This window comes from Homalodisca vitripennis, chromosome 8 (assembly GCF_021130785.1).
Source record: "Homalodisca vitripennis isolate AUS2020 chromosome 8, UT_GWSS_2.1, whole genome shotgun sequence".
Classification (NCBI taxonomy): domain Eukaryota; kingdom Metazoa; phylum Arthropoda; class Insecta; order Hemiptera; family Cicadellidae; genus Homalodisca; species Homalodisca vitripennis.
In genome coordinates, this window is record NC_060214.1 from 113,371,113 (window position 1) to 113,388,253 (window position 17,141).

Consider the following 17,141-nt stretch of genomic DNA (forward strand, 5'->3'; position numbering starts at 1 on the left):
GAAGCTGGTTGTGATTAAGGCAGTCAAATGCCTTACTGAAGTCAAGAAATAGACTGGTAGCTAGGCAGCCTTCTTCTAGTTGGTCCATGATGTGTTCAGTCAGCTGGATTAGGGCAGTAGTAGTAGACCTGTCTTTGAGAAAGCTGTGTTGTTGGCTTGTTATCAGTTCATTTTGTTCCAGATGACAAATGAGTCTTTAAAAGACAAATTTTTTCAAAAATTTTTGAAAATGTGGGTATTAGAGATATTGGTCTGTAGCTGTTTGTGTCTGTGGTAGGACCTTGGGTATACTTTTGCTGTTTTTAGCTGTGATGGGAAAATACCTTGTTGCAGTGACTTGTTTACGAGGTCTGTTAGTGGGTGGGTAAGTTCGTTTTTACATAATTTTGCTAGTGTTCCTGATATTTCATCAATCCCGGATGATGTTTTTGGTTTTAAAGAGTCTATAGCTTTCTGTATTTCAGCTTCTGTAGTTTCTTGAAAGTGCAGCGCCTGGTCTGTGAAATGTGGTGTTGGTGTAGTGTTGTTTATGTTATAGTAGCTGCAGCAGCAAAAAAGTTATTGAAGTGGTTGGCTATTAAAAAAAAAATAAAAGTAGCCTACTTAAATAAAAGTAATGCAATGGCCAAAAACTGCATCTCCATTACACTGGTTTGTTTCCACACTAAATCACTGACTAATTTAGTTATTACCAAACACTACTTTTAGAGTGTTGATCTACTTATCTCCTCGATCTTCAATTTATAACCATAGCATGACTTTAAGGGCAAACTGTAGGGATTCATTTAAAAAACTTTTTAAATAAAGTTTACAACTTATAATGTAAAGTTTTTTGCTTCTTTCAAACATCTTGGTTTTTTCTTCTCTGTGATTTTTCACTATGAACAAAAAAGTTAAACAAACTTCTTACTAGGTCTTAAGTACAGTTCCACACTTTTATCAATAAGCGTAACATTGAATTAGATTTTCATTGAGCAACTTATAACTACCAATACTAGTCTATAAATAGATAAGAAACCCTGTGGTTTGGTTTGACCTATCTTTCCAGCTAGGGCTTCTCAACCCTTTCAGTGCCGACAAAAAAAGATGTCTGAAAAATATATAAAACGAGCTAACATTGTTTTTACAGATGCCATTAAGATGTACAAGAAGAGCCAACATCCATTTTAACGATTATCTATAAAAAAAGAATCACCAAAAATAAAAAAGTCTAATATTTGTAATATTATTGTGTTTTTTTTCATTGAAATACAATCTTTCCATAAAAACACTTTTTATCATGTGTTTGAACAATAAATAACTGATTTAGAGGCACACATTGAGAGCTGCCGTTTATTCAGTTTTTGTAGTGTTGGCTATTCGCTGAGAACTTCAATTTGGGTCATGTCTTGTCACAGTAAATCTGCTGTAAATCAGTTATTTATTATTTGATTTAGATTTTTTGATGTCATTAGATTTGAGATAAAATGCTATAAAAACTGTTATTCTTGTACTTCTTGAGAAAAATTGCTGTACTATAAATATTCAAAGTTTAACAGTGTTAATGGCCGTTGTTTTGAAAATACTAAAGATAATTTCATTATATTTTTTCAGCAACTGGCCTTGTTATCATAAACATTTGAGCCAAATTTGGTATAGTTTAAATTATTAGTTTTTAAGGTATACATTTTTTTTATATAAAGAAACATACAGACAGACAGATGGGAAACTAAGTATCAGAGACCCATGTTCATATGGTGAAATATATTTGTCTTGACCTGAACAATAACGTGGTGTACCTTTGTCCGGTGAGTTACGGGACATCCTGTATACTAACCAAACAAGACTAAATAATAACTACATTATTAAAAACTGCAACTTAGATCTTTTTCTTGTAAATGAATTTTTAAAAGTTTTTTTAAGACAGTTCAGTGAATTTTATGTACCAAAATACATGTAAGAGAGAACTACATGTATTTGAGTTGAAATAATTCAACTCTTATCTACTTTATTCTTATTCTACTTTATGACTAATAATTATTTTATGCATGCAGAATAAAATAAGTGCTTAGTTAGTTTAAAGTATATTTTTATGAAAAAAATAAAGTGCTTTGGTACAAAAGTATAATGTTATAAAACATAATGTGGGCGATTGTAGTAAAGTAGTAAATAGTAAAGTTTGGACCAGCTCTTCTCGACAAATCAGCTTGGCACGTTTTGCAAAGTCACCTAGAAAAATATCTGGCACTGAAAGGGTTATGTAGTACTAACATATTGTTGTGATCAAGACCGATTTAAACATTTTAAAACAATGTGCCGTCTAACGACTAAAAGATTATGCATATATGTAACTCAACAATCTAACAAACAATTAAAAATAACTTCTACATCAAAACTAAACATTGTAAAAGCTTTAAAAACCAATAGGTGACTTTTTTATATCTATATTTTTAAGGATATTCCTGAGGACTTGTATTAGAAATTAAAAAACCACATGTTAGCACAGATTATCTGTGTCCACTTAACACGATTTAAAATTTCCTTGAACTGAGCGTAAACTTTTACAGATGCCAGGATTTAAAAAAATGCAAATATTTAAGAAGGCCTCTGAGTAACAGACTTTACTGTTGTTGGTGTCCCTGTCACTCACACCTTGCCTTGCACTTCCAGCTGGTTGTCCTGGTAGAAGGCCGCCAGAACCTCCACGTTGTTGCGGAGAGAAGCAGTGAAGGTCGCCATGTCACGGTAAACGACTGCTTCCGAGTGGCAGCGCTCCAGTGAGATTATCTGGTAGAACTTGGTGCGTGTGGGACACATCCGGCTCAGCACCTAAGACAAACCCTTATCTCTAGAGAAACTGAATAATTTCATAATTCCAACAAGAAAATCTGATGGGTCTTGGACAAATTTGGGCACACACACATCAGCATCTAGAGTTCACCTTTGTCACTAGAGAAACGGACTCACTTCAAACTTCCAGTGAGAAAATCTGGCAGATCTTGGAAGATGTGGGGTGCAAGCATATCAAAATCTTAGACAAACCCTCATCTTTATGGAAACTGACAGATTTCATATTTCCAGCAAGAAAGTCTGGTTGATCTTGGGCACATCGACATCACCTTGTCATTAGAGAAACTGACTCAATCCAAACTTCCAGCGAGAAAATCTGGCAGATCTTGGAAGATGTAGGGTGCACGCCTATCAACATCAAAGACAAACCTTCATCTTTAGAGAAACTGACTGATTTCATACTTCCAGCAAGAAATTCTGGTGGATCTTTCAGGATTTTGAGCACATCGACATCAGCATCTATTTTTGAGTACATGTTGTCATTAGAGAAACTAATTTACAACTTTCAGCAAGTAAATCTGGTATATCATGGTAGATGTGGGGCAAACATACCCCACCATTTAAGACACACCTTTCTCATTAAATATAATATATATAATAATGTATATATAAATATACAGGGTGATTCAAAACTAAAACGGCAATCTCTCGAGAGCTTATTCTATAGCTAAAAACAAGTAAAAAAGTTTCATATAACCATATGCCCGGAAACGCTTCGTTAGCGAGTTACGCCTAGCGAAAGATTTCGCCCGGATTTCAGAACCCTTGGTGAAAGTCAGGCCGTATATAAAAATGGTAAAGGTAGTTACAAAAGATACAAATACGATTGTTTTTTATGTTTTATATCTGACAAATTTATTAAAATTTCGTCCCAGAGCTGTAAATGCAATACTTTCAGAGATATCTTACGTAAAACACAAGAATTGGTGCAAAGAAATAACACATTTTTGTGTTTAACGTAAGATTACTTCCATAAATGTTTAAATAAAGGTCATTTTTTTTCTTAAACAGATTTGTAGAACATTTAATTCTGAAAAAGATTCATGTGAATTACTTAGAAAAAAAATTAATAATAGGTATTGAAATTTAGCTTTATTTAAAAAATAAAACAGACGCACAAAAATGCATATTCTTATCTGCATAAAATATTAACTAATGTTTAGGTTGTGAGTAACAGCTGATCATTTATTCAACACTTTTTATCATCATATTTTCTTTGCAAAGGTTGGCAATATCAGCTGATCAACAATTAAGTTCATGAAGTAATATTTGAATAACCTTTATGGAGGTTTTTGTATTGTGGCGTGTGAAGATTGTATTTTGTGAGATTCCTGTGAATTATTTGGAAATATTTTATACAAGTGTATTAAAATATTTTATTAAATATTTATTTTTAAAATATTTTATTAAATATTTTTATAAAAGTGTATGTAATTATCTTAGTAAATAATGGCAGATAATGTAAATGGTATGTATTCGTTTGAAGAGTATACGGACATGATACTGATTTACGGCAAAGTTAACAAGAATGGTTTAGCTGCAGTTCAGGAATATCGTGATACTTTTCCACATCGAAGAACACCTGATCGCAAAACATTTGAAGCTGTGGAGAGAACGACTTAGAGAAACTGGTAGCTTTAAACCGAAGCGAATAGATACTGGTCGTCAACGTAGCGCAAGGAACTATAATAATGAACAAGCAATAATAAATGCTGTAGAATTATCACCAACCACAAGCACCAGACGATTATCACGTCAGTTAAATATTTGCCAGTCAAGCGTATGGCGGACACTTCATGAAGCACAGTTGTACCCATTCCATATAACACGTGTTCAAGACTTATTACCGCAAGATCTTAATAAACGGAAGATGTTCTGCCCCTGGTTAAGAAGAAATTGTTTACGACATCAGTATTTTCTTCGGCGTATTCTCGTTACTGATGAATCCTGTTTTACTAGAAATGGAATTGTAAATTTTTCGTAATACCCATACTTGGGCGTACGACAACCCACATGAAACTGCGACGAGGCATTTTTCAACATACTACATTTTCAGTCAATGTATGGCTTGGTGTTCTGGGTGATAATTTGATTGGTCCATTTTTCCTCCCTAATCGACTTAATTGGAGTAGCGTACTTAAATTTTTTAAGAACAAACCTGCCTACCCTCTTGGAAGATATTCCTGTTCAAAACAGAATAAATGCATGGTTTATGCACGACGGAGCACCTCCACATTTTTCTAATGATGTGAAAAACTATTTAAATAATACATACGGTAGACAATGGATTGGTCGAAATGGACCAGTAAAATGGCCACCACGTTCTCCTGACCTCACGCCAGCAGACTTTTTCTTATGGGGTTGGATGAAGTCAATTGTTTATTCAAAACGGATTTAACACCATAGAGGAGTTACGTAATCGCATTACAGAGGCGGCAGAAACTATCAAGAATGCTCCAAACGTTATGAAATGCGCTAGAAAAGAGTGGATTCGTCGTGCGAAAACGTGCATTGCTAACAACAGAGGACACTTTGAGCAACTATTATAGGTGATTATTACAGTTTTATAAAGGTAAATACATTTTATGTTAATGTTCAGTCTAGAATAAATGATCAGCTGTTACTCACAACCTAAACATTAGTTAATATTTTATGCAGATAAGAATATGCATTTTTGTGCTCTGTTTTATTTTTAAATAAAGCTAAACTTCAATACCTATTATTAATTTTTTCCCTAAGTAATTCACATGAATCTTTTCAGAATTAAAATGTTCTACAAATCTGTTTAAGAAAAAAATGACCTTTATTTAACATTTATGGAAGTAATCTTACGTTAAACACAAAATGTGTTATTTCTTTGCACCAATTCTTGTGTTTTACGTAAGATATCTCTGAAAGTATTGCATTTACAGCTCTGGGACGAATTTTAATAAATTTGTCAGATATAAAAACATAAAAAAACAATCGTATTTGTATCTTTGTAACTACCTTTACCATTTTTTATACGGCCTGACTTCACCAAGGGTTCTGAAAAAAAAATCCGGGCAAAATCTTTCGCTAGGCGTAACTCGCTAACGAAGCGTTTCCGGGCATATGGGTTATATGAACTTTTTTACTTGTTTTTAGCTATAGAATAAGCTCCCGAGAGCTTATTCTATAGCTGGTTCGAGAGCTGGTTCTATTAGCACAAATTTGCCAGTTTTTTATTACAGTACAATTATGGAAATACTTATGTTATTGATTTCTTATTACAAATAAAAAATAATGTATGCTGTTAGAAACGTCTTACAACAAACGTTTTACCTGCATTTGGTGTCAAAGCAATTGTTCGAACTAATAAAAACTACTAATAAAACCAGCTTAAAAAATAAATTGTTTATTTTATTTTAATTGAACATTTAAAAAATGCTAAAAAATTAGTGTAACACATTTTGTGGCAAGAACCATGTTAAAATTACATTGTTGAACATCAGTAAATTTTCAATACTAAAAATGCTCTATTTTCTGATAGAATAATTCCTTTGAGATGCGGTTTGTGGCATTCAATTCAGTAAGCTATTACCTTTAAAATTATGTATCACAAGGTATAGGCTTCCATTAAGAATATTCACGATACCCTCGGCAGAACGTCCCCCGTTGGTGTGACATAACAAAACATTGTTCCAAAAAGTAGATGCCCAATCTCTATCACGATTGTAAGAGGTTTCAAATTTATATTTAAATTATTAAAGGATATATTTGGGTGTTTCCAGACATAATATACACCCTGTATATAAAATAATATATATATATATATATAAATTATATATATATATATAAAATATAATATATATATATATATATATAATAAATATATAGACTAATTTGCTATTACTATTTTACACACTAACTGTCTGTTTATTTAAGTCAGCTGTCGCTGAGTCATTCATCAGTCAGTCCCTATCAATCAATCAATCTGCAGTTTTCCCTATCTGCAAAGTAACATTATTCCATTCCAATTATTTCACAGAACACAGAAATGAAATTAAGATATCTTGTGAGTAAACAGAACTATTTGGTGTGAGATGGTCTCATCAAAGTACACCAATGGGTTAACCTTTTTTGGTTTTTAAACTGACCTCTGACTTGAGCATTTGAACTGACCTAAGAGCATTTGACTGTGTAGTTTAAAATATATTATTTTCTCACTTTTACATATATTGTATTAGATTATTTAATAATCTAAAACATTCTTGCTTAGGAATTTATTAAAATCTTTTGCAACTTTTATTTTGTATTAACATCTATAAATTTGTTATTCCTCAAGTATTATTATCAACACTGAATAACTATTATCAGCTTACAACAACAAATATTTATGGAGATTAACTTTTTGTTTACTTTGATCTTGCACAAGTCCAAAGTTGTTGATATTGCTTGGTGCTTCATAAAGCACTGTTTTACTATGAATGCTTGGTATTTAGAAGAATCAGACAATTACACAATGTAAAAGCAACCTTGACAAGTCAAACCAGGTTTGAGAATACCTCTGATATGATAACACAGCCTTTATCTGGTGCTTAACATAGATTAATCCCACACATCATGACAGAGTTCCTACCTGACAACTAACAACTTATAGAATGCAACCAAATTGTCAATTTTACTGCAATATTGTGTATTCTTCACTTATTTTATTTTATAAGGCAACAATTCTATACAAATAAAAAGTTTCCATGTAATATTTAATAAAATTAAAATCTACTTTTCTAAATATTTTTAAGGTAAGCAAAGTCATACTTATTCACGAGAAGAGACTTAAAAACCAAAATTCAAATTATAGACCAATATCCTTTCTTTCCTACATTTTCAAAATTCCTGTAACTAGTTATGCAACATCATAAGTACATATAAGAAAACTCATAGCCATCTTAACTATGGCATTCACAGGTAGGGAAATGCAGATACTCAAGTAAAATCTTTGTATTGCAGAATAAAAAGCATCCGACTGACAATCTGAGTACCTGCTTAAACACTCTCAGAAGTCAGAAGTCAGCATGCTTTATTCATGAACTTTAAGTACAGAATTTGCGTCATAAATTAATAAAAAACAACATATACTATCAATAACAATAGTAAATAGAATGGTGAAAAATGTTTCTTCTAGAGGATCAAAATTCCTGTGATTGTCGCCATCCGTAAAACTCAGTCATGGAGTAATATGGGTGGTCAAGAAGCCAGTTCTTCAGCAAGTGACGAAACTGTTGAATGCTTGCAGTCTTCAGCTCTGGAGGAAGGACATTCCACATTCTGGCACCTGCATAGCTGGGTTTCTTCTCAGTCATTGTGCGATGGTGTGTAGGAAGGCTGTAATTGGCTGACTGTCTTGTGCTGTACTCATGAATCTGAGCTGCGGTTCTTATGGGGCTTAATGATTTTAGATGTGAGTATGTTACAACTTCCAAGATATACAGATTTACTAGTCAGGATTTTTAGGTCTTTGTATTTGCTTCTGCAAGTTTCTCTTGACTGGAGATCTCCAAGTATTCTTATAGCACGTTTTTGGAGCAAGAGCACTCGTTCTAGATTACCCCTTGTAGTTGCTCCCCATACTTCAATACCATAGCGTAAATGGGTCTCGAACAGGCTGTAATAGGCGATCTTGGCTGTATCCACGTCACAGATGTTCTTAATCCTGCGAATTACAAACAGGCTTACACTTAGCTTGTTGCACAGGAGATCGATGTGGGGGGTCCAGGAGAGGCTTTCATCAATTGTTACTCCCAAGTATTTGGCAACAGTAACTTCTTCAAGGTCAGGTAACTTGCCTACAGCCTCTCTGTGCTTGCCTAAAATAAGTTGCTTAGTTTTTGTCTCATTTACAACGAGGTCGTTCCTATGGCAATACTGAATTGCCATGTTAAGAGCAATATAAGAGGTCACTTCAAGATGTTTTGGATTATTGTTGCCCAAAAGCAATACAGTGTCATCTGCATACATTAGTGATCTGCAATAGTCTTTTAGATCAAAATTCTTGGAAAGTCATTGGTAAATAAAATTAAAATCTACTTTTCTAAATATTTTTAAGGTAAGCAAAGTCATACTTATTCACGAGAAGAGACTTAAAAACCAAAATTCAAATTATAGACCAATATCCTTTCTTTCCTACATTTTCAAAATTCCTGTAACTAGTTATGCAACATCATAAGTACATATAAGAAAACTCATAGCCATCTTAACTATGGCATTCACAGGTAGGGAAATGCAGATACTCAAGTAAAATCTTTGTATTGCAGAATAAAAAGCATCCGACTGACAATCTGAGTACCTGCTTAAACACTCTGTAAGCTATTCTTTTAAGTCTGGGTCTTCTGTCATTACCATTTATAATGTACAACAGCAGACACACAAGTATGATACTACACATACAACTAACAATAATGAAAAAGTGTGTGCACTAGTACTAAAAATGGTTAAATTCCAGGGAATCAGAATGTTTAAATGTCTTGACCAGTAATGTTCAGAGACTGCCTCAAAGCAAATTCAAAGTATTGTTGCAGACATTCTTAGAAAGTTATAACATTAATTAATACCTTTGCTAAAAGTTAATACAGCTTTTTAGCTTGGCTAGCCTTAGACAATGCCATACTTATTGAGAAGTATTTAGTAATAACGCCTTGAAAAATAGATTCAATCTTTTCAACAAGATTAGAAATATTTTCAAAATGGGTCACCACTCCTTGAAAGAAAGATCATCCATCCTTGGAGGAGATGTAGGAGCATATCACTCTCTCAAAAACCATCTATGAAATTAACCTTTCATCTTTATCAGTCAGTGGTAAATAACCTGTACGTTGTTTTATTTGTAAAAACACTATTTGAAATTTAATGTTTTTTATATAAAATGTACATACATACACTAATTAATACTTACTGAAAATAACATTTGTAGAGGCCAGTTGTGATACACATTCAAGGTTTCCTTGTAAGCCATTTTCAGGAAGACGACAAGCTCCTCAGTGCTGCCACCTGTACTGTTGTTGTCTTCGAGAATTAGCTCAAAGAACCTCTGGATGAGGTGGAGAGCTCTGTACCAACACAACAAATATGAATATTAAATGAGTAAAGTTATTTTGAGAATAAGATAACAACCTCTAAATGATTACCTATCAAAACTTTGGTACTAAGTTCATACCAAAATTCATGCAGTGGACAAGGATAGTTTGAGCCACAAACAAAGGGACTAATGACAACATTTGAATTAAACAAGTATCTAAAATCACTGAAAAAATCACTTCAACATCATATTTACGAGTGATATTCAAACAATTCTTTTAATTTGGTGTTCACAGTTTGAGTGTGAACTCTGTTTATTTAATTGTGAAGTTATTCTGTAATGGATATTTTGTAAGGTAAAATTTGTTTGAAATTCTTCATGTGGTATGGGTCAATACCCTAAGACAATGATCCTAAGATCACTGTAAACTACAGACATTTCCTGAACCTGAGAGAAAGATCCTGTTCCTTAAATACATCTTATTTTCTACTGAACATAAAATTCAAATTTTGTAAATCTTGTGAAGTTGATTTGTCGGAAAGGATGAATAAATTCATTAATAGGGATGAGGCTTCTGATGTTCCACTTTGAAATAAGTCATGAGAGAAAACAAGGGAGATGTTAACCTACCCCGTGGTACTGGTTCAAGAAAAACTGGTCTTGAGAAAACACAGTTTGTTAAAAAAGCCAAATTATGGTGGCATCACCGAGACAGTCTTGGTCAGCTAATGAGTCAACATTATTTTTTCATAACCTCAAAATTAATTTTAATAATAGCAAGCCAACTTGAAAATTCCACATTGGTCCAACAACATTCTGTGATTAATTTCTGTGTTGCTGAAGGTGAAAAGCCACTTAAAATTATTCTAGAATGATTAAAGTGTATAGTGAAAATTGCATGAACTGCAGACATTTTTTCAAGTAGTAAGTTCAAAAGTGGTTGAGACTCAGTGGTTGACGAATACTGTTCTTGTAAAAGTTAAGTTGACAGAGTTCTGGGGCGCTAAAGATGTACTTTTTTGTGATTATCTCAAAGAACTATGTAAAAATAGTATGGGATTTTTGGTACATCACTTTATATAATGGCTGGAGTTAATAGGGTTAGCTGTGGAGGTGGAGATGATTTCCATGTAATATACCAAAATTAGTATTAATATCACCAATCATAACTACATATTCTGAACCGTACCTCCTGAGCCACATCAATGCGTCGGTAGCGAGAATACCTCCTGTCGAATGTTCCAGTAGTACCATATCGTTGAGGTTTCCATGGCGTTGCAAGTCCGTATTGTACACCTGCGTCAGTTTCTGTAACATTTCATATGTATGTAGGTCACTGTCATCTTTACTTCAAGGATGAATCAATCCTTAAACCTGATTGGTGCTAGAGTTTGGACATCAATAATTCAGAGATCAATAATAGAGTTTGGTGGCAATAATTCAAGGCAAATCAGATGGAAAAATTTACAAAGTCTTGAAAACTGTACAAATGTTCTTAAAATGTCCTGATGAGCATCAAAATACAAAGGTGGAGATTGAACAAGTGGAGGTGGTTTGATATTAAATAAACTACATACATTGTCTATTAAGAAATCCTGGGAATATATCTAGCCTTGTTATAGAACGCCTATAGATGTCCGGACACTACTGATAGTTCATAATTGTTTCGGTTTTGTCCAAAATCATAGTCTCCAAATAATGCTATTCTGTTCTTTTTGCAAAAATGTCATCAAATTTCATCTGAGTATGGTGACAATCCTTACAAAATTTGAGCTCATCCAACTAATTTTTCATTTAAATGTGTTTGCTCAAAATTTTGAAACATATTTTGTTTTGGTATAACACTCAAACAGATTATTTTATAGTGACTCTTTCTCACCCACAGGATTGTATACGGAATAATTCTTAAGTACTAAAAATAAGTAATATGATATTATTTTATATAATAAATTTTGAAGACCCAAAGATTAAATAAACTATATTTTTTAAAGACAATGAATAATTATTTGAATGTATATCCTTTGTTAAATTTTGTTGACTATATTTTTTAAAGACAATGAATTATTATTTTAATGTATATTCTTTGTTAAACCTTTTTGAGAATAAATTATTTTGATTTGATTTGCTAATATAAAACTAATCTCAAAACTTTACAATGCTGATTAGGTATAGTCCTTGTTGTTTGTGATAAAAATCATAAAAACTTCTCTGTTCTTTCACAATATTTATTTCTTGATTGACTCTAATTGTTGAACCTTTAAGTCATATCTGTATAGGTTCAATTTTACACTGAATTATTGTCTAGTTGACCGTATCAAAACTGATAATTATTGTTCGTTAGTGCATACATTATCTACATTTCATCATAGTAAATTACTTAATGGTTACTGTACCAATTAATTAGCCCACAGTCATAATTCTAAATTAATTAGCCCAACAACATTTATTATAGCCTTTTACTACAAAATATTGTAAACGAATTGAATGTTATTCTTTTCATTTAATGAGTTAAGATATATTGGTACATATCTCAATTATAAGAATGATAGAATTTCGTAATGAAAAACTTGAAATTATACAAAGTATACAATAAAGAGTGATTATACAAACCTCAATATTCCCACTCATGTCGTATTTGACAGGTGCAAAAACATTGCCAAACTGATCTGTTGGCAAAACAAATATAACAATTAAACAGTTTAATTGACAAGGTTTGTGAATTTAATTGTATTTTAATTACATTTAATTTTACACTACTAATAAGGTTTGTCTTTTTCCTCACTCCCGAAAGTTAGTAAAGTAAAAGCTATTATGATTGCACAGGAATATGACTTTCAGGTTTTGGCGGAAGTATAAAATATGGGGTTTCCCAGGTATGACTCATATGAACGATGTTTTTCTTAATTTCGAGCTACAAAATAATAAAGTTGAGACGACTGCCTCCAGCCATCAGCACGGGAAGATGCTGCCCCGCGCTCATGTCAACGAATATTTCCATGTTGTACATCTGCGTCAGGCGTCATGTGACCTTTTTTGACCATGATTCAACCTCGTGATGACGTCATCTGATGCGGCATGATCTTTGGAAACACAAATGAAAAATAATACTGAACTGAGCAGAATTTTGACTCAAATGAATGATGTTTTTCATAATTTCGAGCTACAAATTAATTAGTTGTTATTAAATTGAGACGACTGCTTCCAGCCATCAAATCAAATCAAAGCATTTATCGTCAGGATACAAAGAATGTATATAACAACGTCAATAATGATACATTCAACTAGCTTGTGAGATTTTGCACTACAAGAAAAAACTCATCGACACTGTAAATAGCAGATTTTAACAACCAACATTTTATGGTATTTTTGAAATTAGTCCTGCTCATGATCTTTACTTGCATGGGTAGAGCATTGAAAAGCTTGATACCCTGGTATTGAAAGCTGCATTGAGTACTAGTATAGTTACATCTAGGAGTTATTAAGTTATTTCTATTGCGTGTAAAATGATTATGTACATCTCTTTGGTTGCTAAGTCTAAATAAATTATCTTTAACATACAACAATACATTTAAAACATAGATGGACGGCAGGGTCAAAATATTAAAATTTACAAAAAGAGGTTTACAATGTTCTCTACTATGTACATTGCCAATTATCCTAATTGCCTTCTTCTGAAGTACAAACAGCTTATTTGCTAAATGAGAATGGCCCCACAAAGCAACTCCATAGGTCAAAAAACTATTTATATAAGCATAATCTACACACAGCATGTGATCAATAGAAATTACTCCATTTAGAGCCCTAATCAAAAAGATGCCCCTTTGCAGTCTGAGCAGCCACATAATCAATGTGAGTTTGCCATTTTAGGTTTGACTGCAAATAGACACCTAAAAATTTAAGACTCAAGTCATCATTATCACTTGACCTACAAGACAAGGTGAGTTGTAAATCCTGGATTTTATTTTCATTTAGACACAATTTGTTGGCTGCACACCAGTCGTTTACAATTGAAGTTTTAATACTAAGCATCTCCCTACAATCATCAACTGATTCTGTACAGACTTTGAGACCCAGGTCATCAGCAAACATGTAGGTGCTTACACGGTTGTCATTAAGATTAGAGGGCAGGTCATTTACATAAATAATAAATAAAGTAGGCCCCAAAATTGAACCTTGGGGAACACCTAACTGAACAAGACGTGTATCAGACAAAGAGCCATTGAAATAAACATATTGGAACCTATTTGTAAGGTAAGAAACAAAGAAATTTACAACAGTATTACTAAAACCATAAAACTTAAGCTTATTTACTAAAATGGCATGATTTACTGTGTCAAAGGCCTTGGAAAGGTCATAAGACCTAAAATTTACTAAATTTTTCGATTCCAGGCCCTCATAACAATCATTAATAAGAGATTGGACTGCACCAACAGTGCTGCGCTTGGCCCGAAAACCAAACTGACAGCTGCTAAGCAAATTATAGGTTTCAAGATAATGAACTAACTGCCCATGAACTAGCCGTTCCAAGACCTTTGACACAATTGAAACAATCGATATAGGCCTATAATTACACACTTGATCCTTGGGACCCTTCTTATGCACAGGAATTACTTTGTTGGTCTTTAAAACATCAGGGAAAATACCTAACATTATACATTCATTAAACAAAAAAGTTAAAACCTCACAAACAAAACTAGCAGCTAATTTTAAAATAGGGGCATTAACACCAAAACAGTCAAGACAAGAACTATTACTTAAACTAATGATAGCAGCTTAGACTTCTTCCACTTTAAAAAATTTAAAACTAAAATTGTCAGCTGGGAGCCATGAAACAGAGTAGTTATTTAAATAGAAGGAGTAGTCATTATTGCTAGGTGGTATCCCGTCACAAGTCTCGGAAACTGAGTTTACAAAAAATTCATTAAAACTATTTGGATTTATTTTGATAGATGAACCTATAGGCCTAGACTGGCTATTTAATCTAGCTGATTGGTTTATTATCTTCCAAGCAGCCTTGCTTTTATTTTTTTGAAGGTGCTGCCCCGTGCTCAGGCCTTAAACCTCATAGATACCTAAATTAATCATTTCAACCCTTTTAGCACCAAGACCCTAAATATAAGCTTAACCTGCTAAGTCATAAAACACCAAGAGCGTTTATTTAGGCTCAAGCTAGGTTGGTGGTGAAACGCCAAGAGCCTATATATAGGTTCGGACAAGTTTGGACGTTAGTTAAGCGCCAAGAGCCTTTATTTAGGCTCTCAACATTTTCATGCAGTACACAACTATAACTAATATCTATAACATTAGTATGCATTTTATGTCAAATGTACTATGGCAAGTAGCACTTCATATAATATTCAAACAAAATAACAATACACACAAAAATGTTTTATCTAACGATACATGCGTTTTTATGGTAAAAGGCAGTTTTGTACTTTGTGTACTAATAAATATATAAATCTTTAAATTGTTAGTATTATTTTACCAAATTTTCACGGGTCTTTCTCAATTAAATATATTATAATAAATATATAATACAGAGGTTTGTTGAGTAAATATTTTTTTCAGGCATTTATTGAACTCTTAATTTACGCACACAAAAAATAGAAAAAGTATCTAAATTGGGTAGGGTACAATAAGCGGACCCAGTTTTTTATATCGAAGAATGTAGTCATCAATACCTAATATTCGCATCTCAAATCCTAGACTATCAATCGATATAAAAGTATCTATAGTCCTCAATAACAATCATATGTTTTAAATTATAATATGAATTTTATATTTACAGTGATCAAACAAATTATTATAACCAAAATTAGGAAAACTGAAGACAACCATATTTGCTCCTCTCACAGTTACAGTTGTTTCTTTCCCACAAATTTCACATAATGGGTTTTTCAGTACGAGTCCAACATGTTGAAGCCATGAAAAACATGTCTTATCATCTTTCAAAGCAATGTTGTGTAGTTTTCTAAAATTGACTGCCATTTTTAATAATCAAAATTACTTATTTAAAATTGAAATATTACCCTACGTTTATTATTTTAAAGTGTTTACAGCTGTTGATATAAACTATTTAAGTTAATAGTTCAAAATAATTAATCAGTATCGATTGATTATGTTGATGGTTATGATTAAGTAATATCGTATGCCAATTTCGATATAAAAAACCGGGTCCGCTTATCGTACCCTACCCCCATTACATATCAATGTTCTCCTATTAATAACAAACACAATGAGTTCAAAATCATTAGTTTATCATAAAATTTAGCAAATTGAGAATGATTTATATCTATGTGTGTCATAATTCGTAAAACTGCTTTGGCGCTACTGCGACATACCCAGCAGCTATGCCATGACACCTAACGGGACAACCTGCACCAGTAATGTGTTCTGGCATTATGTGAAGCGACCTGCCCAATATGCTTGGTGCTAAAAGGTTCATTTCAATCCTGTGATTTTTATTTAACATTTTAGATACAATATCTGATATCGTTTGATAGTTCTTATTATATGATGTGTGAAATATCAATGATAATACTAAGTAATATAAAAACCGAGTAAAAGTGGGACTTGAAAACTCTTGTACTTTAACGCTCAAAACAATGATTCTATTGTGGTGGAGGCCTCTTATTATACTCAAGACTTCATTGGAATAGCTTTTCAGAAGGTCATTTACATTTAATGCACATTTCTACAAACTTATTTACATAAATATATAGAAAACACATATACTGAACTCACCAATTAATGATACTACTCCTCTTGCTGCTTCTAAAAACTGTATAGTATCAATTTTGCCTTCATTTGGAATTGGAAAAGGTGTCTGTACAGAATTAAAATAATTTTTTATATCTTCTGAAGGTATGCCACCATTAGAGGCCGTCATTCTGAATAATAATAATGGCTGTTTTATCACACTGTTGTTAATAGGATTAAAATGCCAATGATAATGATTATGTAATGCAAATCATATTAGGCATTTTTTAATTGAGTGCACTTATATACGAACAGATAGCAATTAATATTGATAAATCGACGAATCTATGACTAAATTTATAAACACATAAAATTTACAAAGTACGCAGACTAAAATATTGCAAGGTAACAGTCTAAGCACATTCTAGTATCTACAAAATTGCTTTCATTGGCACCTATCACTTGTGTGTGTCTTACACTGTTTGTTTACATTTACAGAACAAATGCCGAAGAAATGTACCACTCGGTTTTATCAGCTGAATGCCATCTAAGCGTTTTTCATAACTCAGCTGTTTTT

General features: G+C 32.7%; 1 protein-coding gene across 1 annotated transcript; it reads right to left on the reverse strand.

The window, feature by feature from the left end:
* Nucleotides 1–2,094: 2,094 nt before the first annotated feature.
* LOC124367922 (glycolipid transfer protein) lies at nt 2,095–17,125 on the reverse strand. The gene is made up of 5 exons (XM_046825129.1): nt 16,610–17,125; nt 12,476–12,531; nt 11,055–11,173; nt 9,743–9,896; nt 2,095–2,808 (listed from the first exon to the last, which is right to left on the reverse strand). The coding sequence occupies exons 1-5, from the start codon at nt 16,752–16,754 to the stop codon at nt 2,626–2,628; spliced, it is 657 nt and encodes a 218-aa protein (XP_046681085.1). The 5' UTR covers nt 16,755–17,125; the 3' UTR covers nt 2,095–2,625.
* Nucleotides 17,126–17,141: the final 16 nt, after the last annotated feature.

Bases quoted from the DNA above. Each gene is read 5' to 3' on its own strand.
- LOC124367922 (XM_046825129.1), bottom strand. From the start codon at position 16,754: ATGACGGCCTCTAATGGTGGCATACCTTCAGAAGATATAAAAAATTAT. The intron at 12,532-16,609 runs GTGAGTTCAGTA...TTTTGCCAACAG, and splicing joins AGGAGTAGTATCATTAATTG to ATCAGTTTGGCAATGTTTTT. The intron at 9,897-11,054 runs GTACGGTTCAGA...GTGTTGGTACAG, and splicing joins GCATTGATGTGGCTCAGGAG to AGCTCTCCACCTCATCCAGA.